General features: G+C 41.1%; 1 protein-coding gene across 8 annotated transcripts in view; it reads right to left on the reverse strand.

Annotated features, from left to right (window-relative positions):
* Positions 1-303: 303 nt before the first annotated feature.
* CSDE1 (cold shock domain containing E1) overlaps positions 304-13,739 on the reverse strand; it is a 127,653-nt gene continuing 114,217 nt past the window's right edge. For all 8 annotated transcript variants that reach the window (XM_077481605.1, XM_077481600.1, XM_077481602.1 and 5 more), the window contains 2 exons: positions 8,987-9,119; positions 304-1,627 (listed from right to left, as the gene is read on the reverse strand). In XM_077481605.1, the coding sequence (XP_077337731.1) occupies positions 1,580-1,627; positions 8,987-9,119 (181 nt within the window). In that variant the 3' untranslated portion in view covers positions 304-1,579. The remainder of the gene's footprint in view (positions 1,628-8,986; positions 9,120-13,739) is intronic.

Below are 13,739 nucleotides of genomic sequence, written 5' to 3' on the forward strand. Positions count from 1 at the left end.
AGTAGTCCTTTCACAGAATCATTCAATCCCAGGAAGAGCGAGAGGGGAGGGGAGAGCACTCACATCAGTCTGCTTCCGGCCACGCCCCCCCCTCCATGCATTAACAAAAAGGTAACTACATGTTCAATCAAATCTTTTTAAAAATATACAGGCCTTGATCGATGGAGTCAATGTTGTCTCAACATATTTATGGTCCATGAGTTAACGTACCCAATTTTGCCTATGCTCATTTTGCGATTGAAAGTTACTTACCGGCTGACATGCATCATGCGTAGTTAAATAAAAAGACCATGGATTTCAAAATTAAATTGGTAAAACTTTATTCTATTTTTCAATTTTTTTGCCATTAAACAGAAAATCTGGAGCCAAGTTTGTTTTTACAAAGGTAGGTCTCTTAACAGAAGAACCTCTAAATCACAGAAGTAGAAAAAAAATAGAAAAACACAAGAACTCTTCCATCAATCCAGGAAGAAAGAAATCTTGATCTTTCTGGTTTAAAATACTTTGAATAAATGTACTTCCTGGCTTGAGAATTTGTGGTGGGCAGCAAAATCGTACTGGAGGGGAAAGAGGGAAAGGGCTTCAAGGTTAGAGCCACAGGCCTGCCTGGGTAATGGCAGGTTAGAGGAAAACAAAAAAAAAACAAAAACAAAAAAAAAAAAACATTTTTCTATTTATGCTGATGCAAAGATCAGTATAGCTATGAAAAGCCTAAAGAATTAATGGTACGAGTGGTTTTTGTAAACTGAATAAAATAAAATTCAGGCACATTTTATTTTCCTTTACATTTTATGAACATTTAGAAGCCGCCCATGGAAGCAGCAAAGAAAAAACCCTGTGCGTTTTCAAAGATTTTTAAACTTTACACTGATGGCACATGTCACCCTTGAGGATATCTGCAGTTCCAAAGTCGTTATAACAAAAAAAAAAAAAAAAATATAATAATAATAATAAATGCTTTCAATTCTAAACAGCTTCGGTTCATTCACTTGAATAAAATATTCAAATCTTGATATATAAAAAATTGAGCATTTGGCTGTCATTCAATGAAAAAGGAGCGCTTCAAAGCATTGCTGAATAGAATATATTCCACCATCAGTATGTGGTCCTCTTTGAGAAGGGAGAGAAAAAAAAAAAAAATATGAAGTAAAGGAGGTAGAATATATGCTAAACAGTGTTGCGTGCAGAATTTCAAAGGGTTAAGTCACTTTTAGATCGGACATAAAGAGGGGGGAGGAAAAAAAAAAAAAAAAAAAAAGTGTTAAGATGCACAAATTCAAATCAAAGCTTCTTTAAAAAAGGAAACAGAATATACTAAGGCTTCAACTTAAATCCTCACTTGCAAATGTGCACAATTAAAAAAAAAAAAAAATAAAAAAAAACGAACAAAAAAAAAAAAAGGCTTTTCAGGAATTTCCCCCGAGGTGAACGCAAGACGGAAGGTGTTAAAAATAGATGTAACGGTTGTACAGAAAATCTCCAAATTCAGGGGCTGCAAAGATAGATGTTGCTCTCCACAATACCCCATGGTATTATACTTGATTAGGTAATGTGCTTTTGTGGATGGAAAAAAAAAAATTCAGTCGATGACACCAGCTTGACGGATCTTTCTCTCTATGCCAAATCCCTGTATGGGTAAAACAAAACCAAAAAAAACAAAAACAAATTAAAACCAGATGCAAATAGAATCAAGGACTCGCACCACAATCATGTAGAAACCGAATACTTTTAGGGCACTATCCTAAACCAAGAAAAAATTGATTGAAGACATATTGATAAAGCCTTTTTAACCAGTTCCCGACCGGCCCACGACGATTTATGTCGGCAGAATGGCACAGGCAGGCAAACTGGCATACAGGTACGTCCAGTTGAAATTGCCGCCCTGCCATCGCATGCACGCCGGCGGTGCGCATGCCACTCGGGACCCCCTGTGAGTACAGTCGCGGATCCCGCGGACTTTATCGCCGCGGAGATGCCGATGTAAACAGCATCTCCCCGTTCTGCTTAGCAACAAGTGATCCTGATCTCTGCTCCCTGTGATTGGAGCAGAGATCAGCGTTCACCAACACACAGCCCAGCCCCCCACAGTTAGTAACATCCCTACACTGCCACCCCCTGGTTAACCCCTTCACTGCCAGTGTCATTTACACAGGAATCCATGCATGTATAGCGCCGATTGCTGTATAAATGACAATGGTCCCAAAAATATGTCAAAAACATCTGATGCGTCCGCCATAATGTTGAGGTCACAAAAAAAAAAAAAATCGCTGCCATTACTAGTAAAATAAATAAATGCCATAAAACTATCCCCTATTTTTTTATTTTTTAAATGCTATAAAATTTGCGCAAACCAATCGCTTATTGCGATTTTTTTTACCAAAAATATGTAGAAAAATACATATTGGCCTAAACTGAGGGGAAAAAAAAAACGTTATATATATTTTTGGGGTATATTATAGCAAAAAAATAATGCTTTTTTCAAAATTGTCGATCTTTTGTTGTTTATAGCGCAAAAAATAAAAACCGCAGGGGTGATCAAATACCACCAAAAGAAAGCGCTATTCGGCGCTATCATCCCTAGGTTGGAGAAAAACATGGAGGAAGCTTCTCACGCTAAAAGGTGAACTTATCCTTTATAACTATGGCTATGCATCTCATTTCAGGATCACAACCTTTTATTACCTAGGTTTTTATTTTATTATGACTGTTTGATATTAGATTGCTCTCCCTCGTTATAATAATAAAAAAAAGAAGGTTTCCCACCCTCTAACCTTTCCCTACTTCAGAAAACCATCTATAATGTTACTGCTATGCTTTGCACTCAGTTCACTAGTACACTTAAAGTGGAGTTGCACCCATAAAAATGTATTACTGTGCAGCAAATATAACAAAATGACATTTAGAGTCTTTTTTTTTTACTTTCCTTTTAATCCCTGTTGCTATGTGGTCCCCTTTTCCCCTTCCTCACCACAGTTGCTGAAGTCACGTCCCTCCTCTGCGCGCTACTGCTCCTGGAAGATGGAGACTCATTTCCCAGGAGTCAGTGCACAGCGCCAAGGGTTTAGTTGCCATCACAACGGGGCAGGCACTTCTGACAAAGCCGCCCGTTGTCATGGCAACGTGAGAAGTTCATGGCACTGCGAGCCTGTCATACTGCGCATGCGTGAGAACAGGCGGTGCATGCTTGTCACTCAGCAGCACTGAATCCGGGAACAGTATTGCTTGTGGGCTTTATATGCCCACAAGCCATATGGGACGACCAGGACACCATAATATAAGTAAATTTTTATATTAAAGCAGACATTGGGGGGGGACTAAATTTTAAAAACACAAGTGTTATATCAATGTTCGGACCTGATAAAAAAAAAAAAAAATATATATATATATATATATATATATATATATATATATATATATCTCTTATATAAGGTCCAAACATTGACATGCAGTCGGCAGATTTAGTTTGTATATCTCCGCAATCCCCTTGACAAAAACGAGCAGTGGGTACTTTAAACAGTGGATGGTTTCTTTTAGTGGTTGATTAGACTTTAAAAATGATGCACTATTTATGCTACATTCATGGTCTTTTTGCATTTGCATGCAATCTTGTACTTTTGTCCTAGATAAAAAAAAAAATTAAACAATCTTTTAAAAAAAAAAGAAAAAAGCATCAAAGCTTGATGCAAGCTTCGCAAATGCCTTAATAGCAGTGTACTGCTCTTATACAATCCGAAGCTTCATATAACCTTTCAGGTCAACTAAAACCTGTGTAATAACCTATAAACCTTTAGGTGCCTGCACTTCCAGCCTGTAGTATTTTAAGTGTTTAAATACAAGCGTATGTTTTCAGAGTGTAACATTAGCTGTTGGTCTGTCATGCCATTTCAGTTAAAGTGGAAGTAAACCCATCGATTTAAACAGTTTTAAAAAAAAGGCATGCCGGGAATGCTAACTGCACATTGGCTGTGCTCTCAGCCAAACTATCAAACCATCCAATGGCTGGTGTCATAACGAATCACATGTGCAGCACCATAGCAGTTGAAGATTAAACAGAGGCAAAGATGGCAGCTTCCTTGGCTGAAAACGATAGGGGAGTTTACTTCCACTTTAAGCCACATACACATTAGATTTTCTGCTTTTTTTTCTTTCAGATTTACCGAAACCATATAATATGGAGGTCAAACCTTAGGAGTTTCAATGTGTATGCCATCAGGCAGACCCTTACACTACATGGTTTTGGTAAATCTGAAGACAAAAAATAGTGTGTATGGGGCTTTAGTCTATCAGTAGATCAGTGAAGCACAAAATAACCTTGAAGCATAATCTACACAGTAGCATATGGCAGAAGTAAAAAAATAAAATAAAAATAAACATTTGAATGTCTAATTCTTACTACTACAGTCTATGGTGTAGCTTGCCCAATAAAAAGATATTTTCTTCTTTACATTGTGTGGGTGTGTAAAATACGTCTTGAACTGTTGATTTATTTATAACCTGACCTCTATAAAAGGATAGGATTTAACACAGGCACAAAAAAAAAAAAAAAACCTGGTGCAGCTGCTCTAGAGAGTGGTAAATGAGAGGCTCTGCTAAACTTCTATTATCCAAATCAAGTGCAAGCAAAAATTTGTTTTTTTGGGGGGGCTGATTGGGTATTCTTTGCAAAGTGAAGCTTCACCATACTTAAGCTTTGGAGCAACTGCACAGTATTTCCCTTTAGCAAATCAACCCCAATGAAGTCTAGGAAGGCTATGACAGACCTGGTGAATTTCATGCAGAACTTCTGAATGTAGACATTTTTTATTTATTTTTTTGAAAAGGAACGTTTGAGCATGAAAAAATACATAGGATAACAGAAACACATGTGGGGTGCAACATGCACCAAATATACGGATAAAACAGCTGTTAACAATAGCATGGGCTGAGAAAACCGTCCTTGTTTACAAGTTTAATAGTACATTAACAAGAGTAGTGCGGTGTTCAGGGAGGGGGGGAAGAGGACCTCAGATTGGGAGTCGCAGGCAAATCTACAGCCCAGGTTGCATAAAGTTGTTCAGAGGGAGGGAACATGGAACCATCATCCCGGGGCGGGAACCCCTCCTTCAGCTACGGGGGTCAACAGGTCTCATCGGGCCAGCCTTTAATAGTTTAGGGGGCATAATAGCTACAGGTTACACTGGGCAGTACATGTATCCGGATCCCCCACCCACTTAGCCCATATCTTGGCAAACTTGCCCGGGCAGCCCCTATGTGTATACAGCAATTTTTTATAGGGGAGAGTGGCGTTAACAGCCGTCTTCCATTGCCAGACAGTGGGGGATGTTGAGCTCAACCAGGTGTGGGCTATCTGTAGCCTGGCAAGATATAGAGTCTCTTGCAGGAAGGTAGTCAGAATCCTTGTCTCCTCAGGTACAAGGAGAATCCCCAGCAAACACTGCCGGGGACAGAGCATCAGCGGGGAGCTCATTTGGTCATGGAGGAAGTCAACAATCTGTTTCCAGTAAGCCTGCAGCTCAGGACAGGACCAAAGGAGATGGTAGAACGTGGCCTGGGGATCACCACACTTAGGGCATGTCGGATCGTAGCCAGGCCTAAATTTGGACAGCTGCCTAGGGGTTAAATATGACCTGTGTAACATGTAGAGGTGAGTAAGTGTTTGAGAGTTTAGGGGAAACCAGCTTAGGAGTATCTAACGCATTTTCCCAGTCCGCGTCCTCGATAACCCCCATGTCCACCTCACATCTAGTCTTAAGTCGATATGCACGGGTGGTTGCCCCTGGCATGAGTAAGTTGTTGTAGAAGAAAGAAATACATTTCTTAGGGTCATCTCCCAGTACCGCTGTCACTATTGGGAGTGTCTCAAGTCTGGGGATAGGGGATCCGAATTGGGAGTTAAGGGCATGGCGGAGCTGAAGGTAGCTAAAGAACATTCGGTTAGGGAGGCCGAAGTAGTCTTTGAAGGGTCAGATATTTCCATTGGTAATGACCTGGGACAGAAAAATAACGCCCCCGGCCAGCCACAGAGAGCAGCCGGGGATTGTAGATAGTTCGGGGAGCAAGGGGTTATCCCACTGGGGGGTGTGGGAGTGGAACCTGGGGGCCCCAGTAATGGACGTAGCCTGCTGCCAGACCAAGCAATGATGGGACAGCATGCCACTCCCCGGGGCGGGTCGTCTCTGGGGGCCGCGCATAATGAGACGGAGCGGATGCGTGACCGGCGCCGAGTGAGGGGAACACACCAAGGTGGCGTATCGATCTCTGTCAATCTGATTAAAATAATAGAAGTGGGACAGTTGGGAGGCCAGGTAATAGTACAGGTCTGGTAGGGCAGTGCCGCCCAGGTGGGAAGGACATTTCAGAGCAGTCCATGAGAGCTTGTGCCGAGATGAGCCCCAGACGAACGTATTTAAGAGGGCCTCCAGGGATTTAAAGGTTCTGAGTGGGATTCGCAGGGGAGCGTGCCAGAACATATAGAGCAGCTTGGGGAGGAGGATAATTTTGACCAAATTCACACGGCCCATCACCCCAAGGGGGAGACGGGACCAAGTCTGGGTTTTATGTTTAAGCAGGGCGAACAAGGGTTCTATGTTCAAAATGGTGTAGTCAGTTAATGATCGTGAACATTGCACTCCCAGATATTTTATCAGACTTGCCCTGACCAGGGGCAGTGCCGCCTGGTCAGCGGACGGGGCCCCCAGATCCAGGGGGGAGGACCTGGGACTTGGACCAATTGATCCGTAGTCCAGAGTATTCCCCAAACTGCTCTATCAGTCGTAGGGCTGCCTGCAGAGAGGGACCCGAGTCCTCTAGATACAACAACATATCGTCTGCGTATAAGCTGAGGGTTTCCGTCAGAGGGCCTGAGCGCAGGCCTCTAATGTGCGGGTGAGCACGAATGGCAATGGCCAACGGTTCTGAATGTAGACATTTAGAGCCCTGAGATCCAAAAAGGGGCAGCTGCTCTCTTTAAGATTGGGAACTGAACAGGAAATAGACCAGTAGTCAAACCAGGTCTGCATTGAAATTATCCATGTGTTGACACAGGCTGGAAGTACTGAAACCAGAGAGTGGGCTAGGAGCTAAACACCAGCTTGTAGTAGACTGTTTGACTGCATTCACACCTGGGCGTTTTAAATCAAACAGATTTGTCATGATTTTGCCCGTGATTTCTAAACGCCCAGTTGTGAAAGGCAAATCGCACAACTCACATTTCAAATGTGAAAAATAAGGAGAGATTGCGCTATGGTATGCCAGATGTATTAATGGTATGAGCTGGCTCTACCTAATATTAAGAAAAAGTAGATGGGGTGCTATACCTTTAAATATAATACTATAACCAAATATTATTGCTAATAAGTGAAGTTAAACAAAAATAAATAAGTGAATAAATGGGGTGCTATACCCTTAAATATAGTGGTGTAACCAATATTCTTAGTGGGGAAAAACAAAAATTATTTAAAATGACTGGTGAGGAGATTTAGGTATTAGATTTAAAAAAAAAAAAAAAAATTGTATATAGTACAATATTAATACGCGCATGTCATTTACACCCACATAAAACAAAATCTTGAATTTAAGTGCTAATAAACCACTTAAATTCAAGAGTTTGTTTTATGGGTGTAAAAATGACATGCGCGTATTAATATTGTACTATATACAATTTATTTTTTTATTTTTTTTGCAATCTAATAACTAAATCTCCACCAGTCATTTTAAATTTTTTTTTTTGCAATCTAATAAAAATTGTATATAGTACAATATTAATACGCGTATGTCATTTTTACACCCACAAAACAAAATCTTGAATTTAAGTGGTTTATTAGCACTTAAATTCAAGATTTTGTTTTATGTGGGTGTAAAAATGATATACGCGTATTAATATTGTACTATAAACAATTTTTTATTTTTTTTGCAATCTAATACCTAAATCTCCTCACCAGTCATTTTAAATAATTAGTTTTTTTCCCACTAAGAAGAATATTGGTTACACCTCTATATTTAAGGGTATAGCACCCCATTTATTCATTTTTGTTTAACTTCACTTATTAGCAATAACATTTGGTTATAGTATTATATTTAAAAGGTATAGCGCTCCATCTACTTTTTCTTTTTTCACATTTCAGATGCCATTCATTTCAATGGCATCTAAATGCGGTGAGTTTCTGCCGCGATCAATTGTGCTGCAATCGCAGCAAAACACATTGCATGAAGTGCCTGAAATTTTTTTGGAGGACAAGCTTCACGCAATTCATTTTGCCGCACAATTTATTGTAGGATAATCACAGCAGAACCACACTGCATTTTTTTTTAGGTACCATTCAAAATCAGCAGCATCTGAAATGTTCATTTAAAACTGGTCGCTTTGAAATTGCAGGCAGAATTGCAGCAAATCTGTCTGCGATTTAAAACACTCAGGTGTGAATGCAGCCTTCAAGTATACACAATGGTCAGCAGACAACTCCTCACACCCGGGAAAGCAAAGGCACCCCTCACGCTGAAAATATATCTGAGGGTTTGGGAGACTTGCGTCTAAGATTTCTGGGCAGACTGGGTGTCAGATGTGGGTTTAGCCTTTGAGACTGAATTAAACTAGGCCTACGGTCAAAGGGCAAGTCCATCAAGGCCAAGATTTTGCTTGAAGATAATCGTCCAGGCTTTACCTGCACATCCAGTCTTTACCTGCACATCCAGTCTAGGGGGGTTTGGATATGGCACTCCAAAGTCAAGGTTGGGAAATGCCTATTTGGATAGTGGCATATAAAAAGACTAGCTCAACAGCAGGGATCTTGACTAAAGAAAAAGCAGCTAGCAAAAAAAAAAAAAAAAAAAAAAAACACACAAGACATACTGGGAAGAGGGGTTATCTTTTTGTACGTGCCAGTAGAACAGTATTCCTCAATGGTCAGGAAAGAAAGTAGACAATATAAAGCTTCTTATTTAAAACATTTACATCCAAGTTAGCACAAACAAAAAAAAACCCACACACCTTCGTGTTATCCGGACCTCTAGGCTGACGCAGAACCATAAGACGGGGGGCACTAGCATCATCCAAAGTTATGCTCTTTAGCCGGCTCACCAGTCTGTCAGGCCGTGGAGCTGCTACCATTTCAGGGCCTTTGCTGGGAGAGAAAAACATTTTTATTATCTTATTCAATAGGTTTAATACTTTCTCGAGCACTATAAACTTAATTAACAACTTAAGGACCGAGTCTTTTTATTTATTTTCTTAAACAAGTTAAAATCATTTATTTTTTTTTGCTAGGAAAAAATTACATTTAATATATATTAAAATATATGTTTGGGGGTTCTAACACCCTAGAGAATAACTTGGTGGTCATTGCAATACTCTATCACACCGTATTTGCACAGCAGTCTTACAAGCGCACCATTTTGTAAAAAGATACTTATTAAAAACAGTAAATTTAGCCCGATATTTTTATATTGTGAAAAGATAATGTTACGCTGAGTGAATTGATGCATGTCACACTTTAACATTGCGCTGGCTTGTGGAATGGCAACAAACTTACCTTTTAAAATCTGCATAGGGGAAGTTTAACTCAAAATATGCAACCTGTTGAAATTTTTACAGAGGTGGTCTAGGGCTAAAATTATTGCTCTTGTTCCAATGATCGCAGGGATACCTCACATGTGTGGTTTAAACACTGTTTTCATATGCAGGTGCTACTCGCTTATGCGCGCGAGCTAGTCAGGACGCTTTAAAAAAATTACACTTAAAAATAAAATATTTAATGTAAACATTCCTTGTAATAGAAAAAAAAAAAAAAAAAAAAACCATGACAGGACCTCAAATATGAGATCTGGGGTCAAAAATATATTTACACTAAAATACAATAAAAAATAAATAAAAAGTCACTTGAATAAAAAAAAAAAAAAAAAAAAAAAAAATTAAAAAAAATTTTTTTTTAAGAGCTATGGGCGGGAGTGACGTTGCTTCCACCCTCCCTTGCCATGGAGTTGAGCAGGTGCCATCTACCCCACAGGAGGACGCAGTCTCAGCCGCTATCGGCAGATCCAGTAAGCGGCGGAGATGACCAGTGCACGGCAGGAGGGCACCTCTCCCACAGCCAACTGATATTGTGGTCGAATCCGCCGCGGAGACCACTTATCTTAAAGAGAAATGCTCAGCAGTCCCAAAAATACCAGGGTTATGGCAACTAGCTAGAAAAACAAAAAACAACAAAACCATAAGCATCACCTTAACCACCTAGATACAGGACTCTTTCACCCCCTTCCTGCTCAGGCCATTTTTCAGTTTAGCACCGTGGCACTTTGAATGACAATTACGCGGTCATGCAACATGTACCCAATTTTTAATTCTTTTCTTCACACAAAGCGTTTTGGTGGTATTTAACCACTTGCTTACTGGGCACTTAAAGACCCTTCCTACCCAGACCAATTTTCAGCTTTCGGTGCTCTCACACTTTGAATGACAATTACTCATGCAACACTGTACCCAAATTAATTTTTGTCTTTTCCCCCACAAATATAGCTTTCTTTTGGTGGTATTTGATCACCTCTGGGGTCTTTATTTTTTGGGGTATAAATGAAAAAAGACTGAAAATTTTGAAAAAAAAAAAAAAAAAACAAATTTCTTTGTTTCTGTGACAAAATTATGCAAATTAATTTTTCTTCATATATTTTGGCCACAATTTATACAGCTACGCTACATATCTATGGTAAAAATAACCCAAATTAGTGGATATTATTTGGTCTTTGTGAAAGTTAGTCTACAAGCTGTAGTGCGAAATCGCACAAAATTGATCACATCTAATGTACTGGTGGACTATCTCACTTCTTGCGACCCGAAAAAGTCAGGAAAGTACAAATACCCCCCAAATGACCCCTTTTTGGAAAGTAGACATTCCAAGGTATTTAGTAAGAGGCAGAGTGAGCTTTTTGATGTTGTAATTTTTTCCCACAATTCTTTGCAAAATTAAGATTTTTTTATTTTTTCCACAAAAATTTCATTGTAATAGGTTATTTCTCTCACATGGCATGTGTATACCACAAATGACACCCCCAAAATAAATTCTGCTACTCCTGAGTATTACAATACCACATGCGTGGGACTTTTTCACAGCCTGGCCACATAGAGAGGCCCAACATGCAGGGAGCGCCATCACGTGTTCTAGGAGCATAAATTACACATCTAACTTGTTGACTACCTATTACACTTTTGAAGGCCCTGGAGCACCAGGACAATGATGGGTGGCAACGGCAGGTGGCACCGGGGCAACGACTGCACTTTTCCCCTTTTTTTTTTTACTTACGGCTGCTGCAGCCGTTGATCTCTCCCTTCTCACACGCTGTCTGTGTTAGGAGGGAGAGCGGCGCTGAGAGATGATCTTATAAGTTTACATATGAGATTGGCCGTTTAGAGCGATTGCGTAAGTAAACAGAAGGCCGTTCAGGAGCGGCCTGCCGGCAGTTAGCGTTCTCTCTGCAGCCGTATTTCAGCTTTTTACTAATATTTTTTACTTGGATAAAAAAAAAAAAGTTTTAGTTAGTCAAAATAAGCAATTCTGATGTGCGCTGAGGTGGTCGTACTGATAGGCTGCACTTATGGGAACTGATTAGGTTGCACTAATATGCTGCACTGATAGGCAGCACTAGTGGGAATTGATGGGGCATTGATGGGCACTAAATGGCAGCACTGACTGGCACCAATGGGCACAGATTTGTGGCTCTCATTGGCATTCATAGGTGGCACTCATGGTGCTTTACTGTAATCAGAGCACCGATGATCAATGCATTGATTACATGCCCCCTTCTCCCCTGGGAGGATTCTCCTCACCTGACTCCGATGAGCTGATTACCGGCACTTCCTGTATTTACATGGGACCAGCTGTGATTGGACATAGCCGATCACATGGTTAAAGAGCTGCGTCAGTGGCTCTTTACAGAGAGTGGGGTCGCACCGTGTCTTAACACAGTGTGGGCGTTCAGGTGCGCCGCTATATGATGTCCACCCTGAACGAGAGCCACACCCTCCCTCCGTCAATTTAACCACTTGCCAACCAGGCGATAAACAAGGGTTTTCAGTTTAGCATGGAACACCGGCGTTATGGCTGCAGCAATATGCCATAACACCGGTATGGAATGGCGCTGAATCACTTTTAGAAGCAGCGCCATTCCACAAGCGTGCGCAATTTTAAAGCTCGATATATTGGGCATTTACTCTTACATATTATACAAAAAAAAAAAAAATGAGGCTATAGATGGGTTTTTTTTTTTTTTTTAAATAAAATTTGTTGAAAAAGGAGTCCTTTCCCCCCCAAAAAAACTGCGAACTGCTGCACAAAATTGTGCGAGATAAAAATTTGCATCGATTGTCATTTTCTTATCTAGGGGCTAGGGAGAGAAGAGAGGGAGGCGAGGAACCCCCGAATCGACCTCCCAGGGAATCCCTAGCTGCTCAGCCCCACAGAGGCAGGGAGAGCTGTACTTGCCAGTCCTGACAAGCTCTGGGGAACATGCCATCACAGACCCACTCTGCAATCAGTATGGCGTGGCTGCTGGTCCGACACACTGAACGGAGACATCAGTAGCCCGGTCACGTGTGCCCTGGAGCAATACGCCCACCGGCCACCTCTGGAGCTGGGGAGCATGTCATAGCCGACCCAGCACAGAGCTCTGGTCTGCACACGTTTGCTGGCAAGGCTGGGGAGACTACAAGGATAAGGGTATCTAGCCTGTCACCCAGCTGGCTGTTGATAGCAGATCACAGGATCTTAATCATGCGCAAACTTCTGCAGAAAAAAGCCAAGGACCGATGGGCCCGCGGGGTTCCTAGGTCCTTCACTAGGCAGAAAACAAAACAAAAAACTGAGTCTGCAGAAGGCAGGCTGGGAGGTTGTTACCCAAGGGACTGCCCCTTGGGCGGAACCAGAAGGTTCTGGTTTTGTTGTACATATCAACATGTTCTGCCTCTCTTGAAGGTGGTGCAACAACCCGATGGTCTACAAAAGTAGCTGTGGCAGTCAGTGAGCGCAAGAGAAAAACCTGTGTGCAGCAGCCCCTCTAATATTTTCCTTGAGCTCAATCTTGACCCAACATTGTTGCACGAAACACTCTGCTGTTCAGTACTCACTTTCGAATGGCTGAGAGATAAAGTAAGTGAGACAATCAGGAGAGAAAGGGACGGGGCCAAGTTGCAGCTCCATGTCTGAACTGCTTGCTGTGAGGGCACTCTGTAGGAGGGGGGTCCAGCAGTGCTGGTGAGGGATCTGAGAAGAGAAGGAGCAGGGAAGCTCTGTGCAAAACCACTGCAGAGCAGGTAACTTTTTTTTTAAACAAAAGACAAGACTTGAGTATCACTTTAACATCGAGTCCTTTTACTGCCATTTCTAAAATTCCTATATTAACAGCTCACTGATCACACTGAGCTGTAGATATGAACATTACAAAGGTTCCCCTAAATCAAGATTTTTGCCAAGGGTTTCTCCAAGGAAAAAAGCCTGAGAAACCCTGGTTTAGAAGATGGGCCCCTTGTCTTGTAGAGTAAATGAAACCTATCATTAGGACAGACTCAGACATTGTTCAGAAATACATGAAGCCTTCCACAAGGCTTGCTTCTAAGAAACCAAGATAAAAGGCAACTTTTTCAAAACGTTATGCTGTGTGAACAGTAAACCCATAACAGTAGGGTTTTCTCAAATTTGAAACTGCACTTCAAAAATATATGCATTCAAGTAGCACTTGATTGGTTCTCAAACTAA

The sequence above is a fragment of the Lithobates pipiens genome, unplaced genomic scaffold, assembly GCF_037356315.1.
Source record: "Lithobates pipiens isolate NorthernLeopardFrog02 unplaced genomic scaffold, aLitPip1_a1.2 Scaffold_16, whole genome shotgun sequence".
Taxonomy (NCBI): domain Eukaryota; kingdom Metazoa; phylum Chordata; class Amphibia; order Anura; family Ranidae; genus Lithobates; species Lithobates pipiens.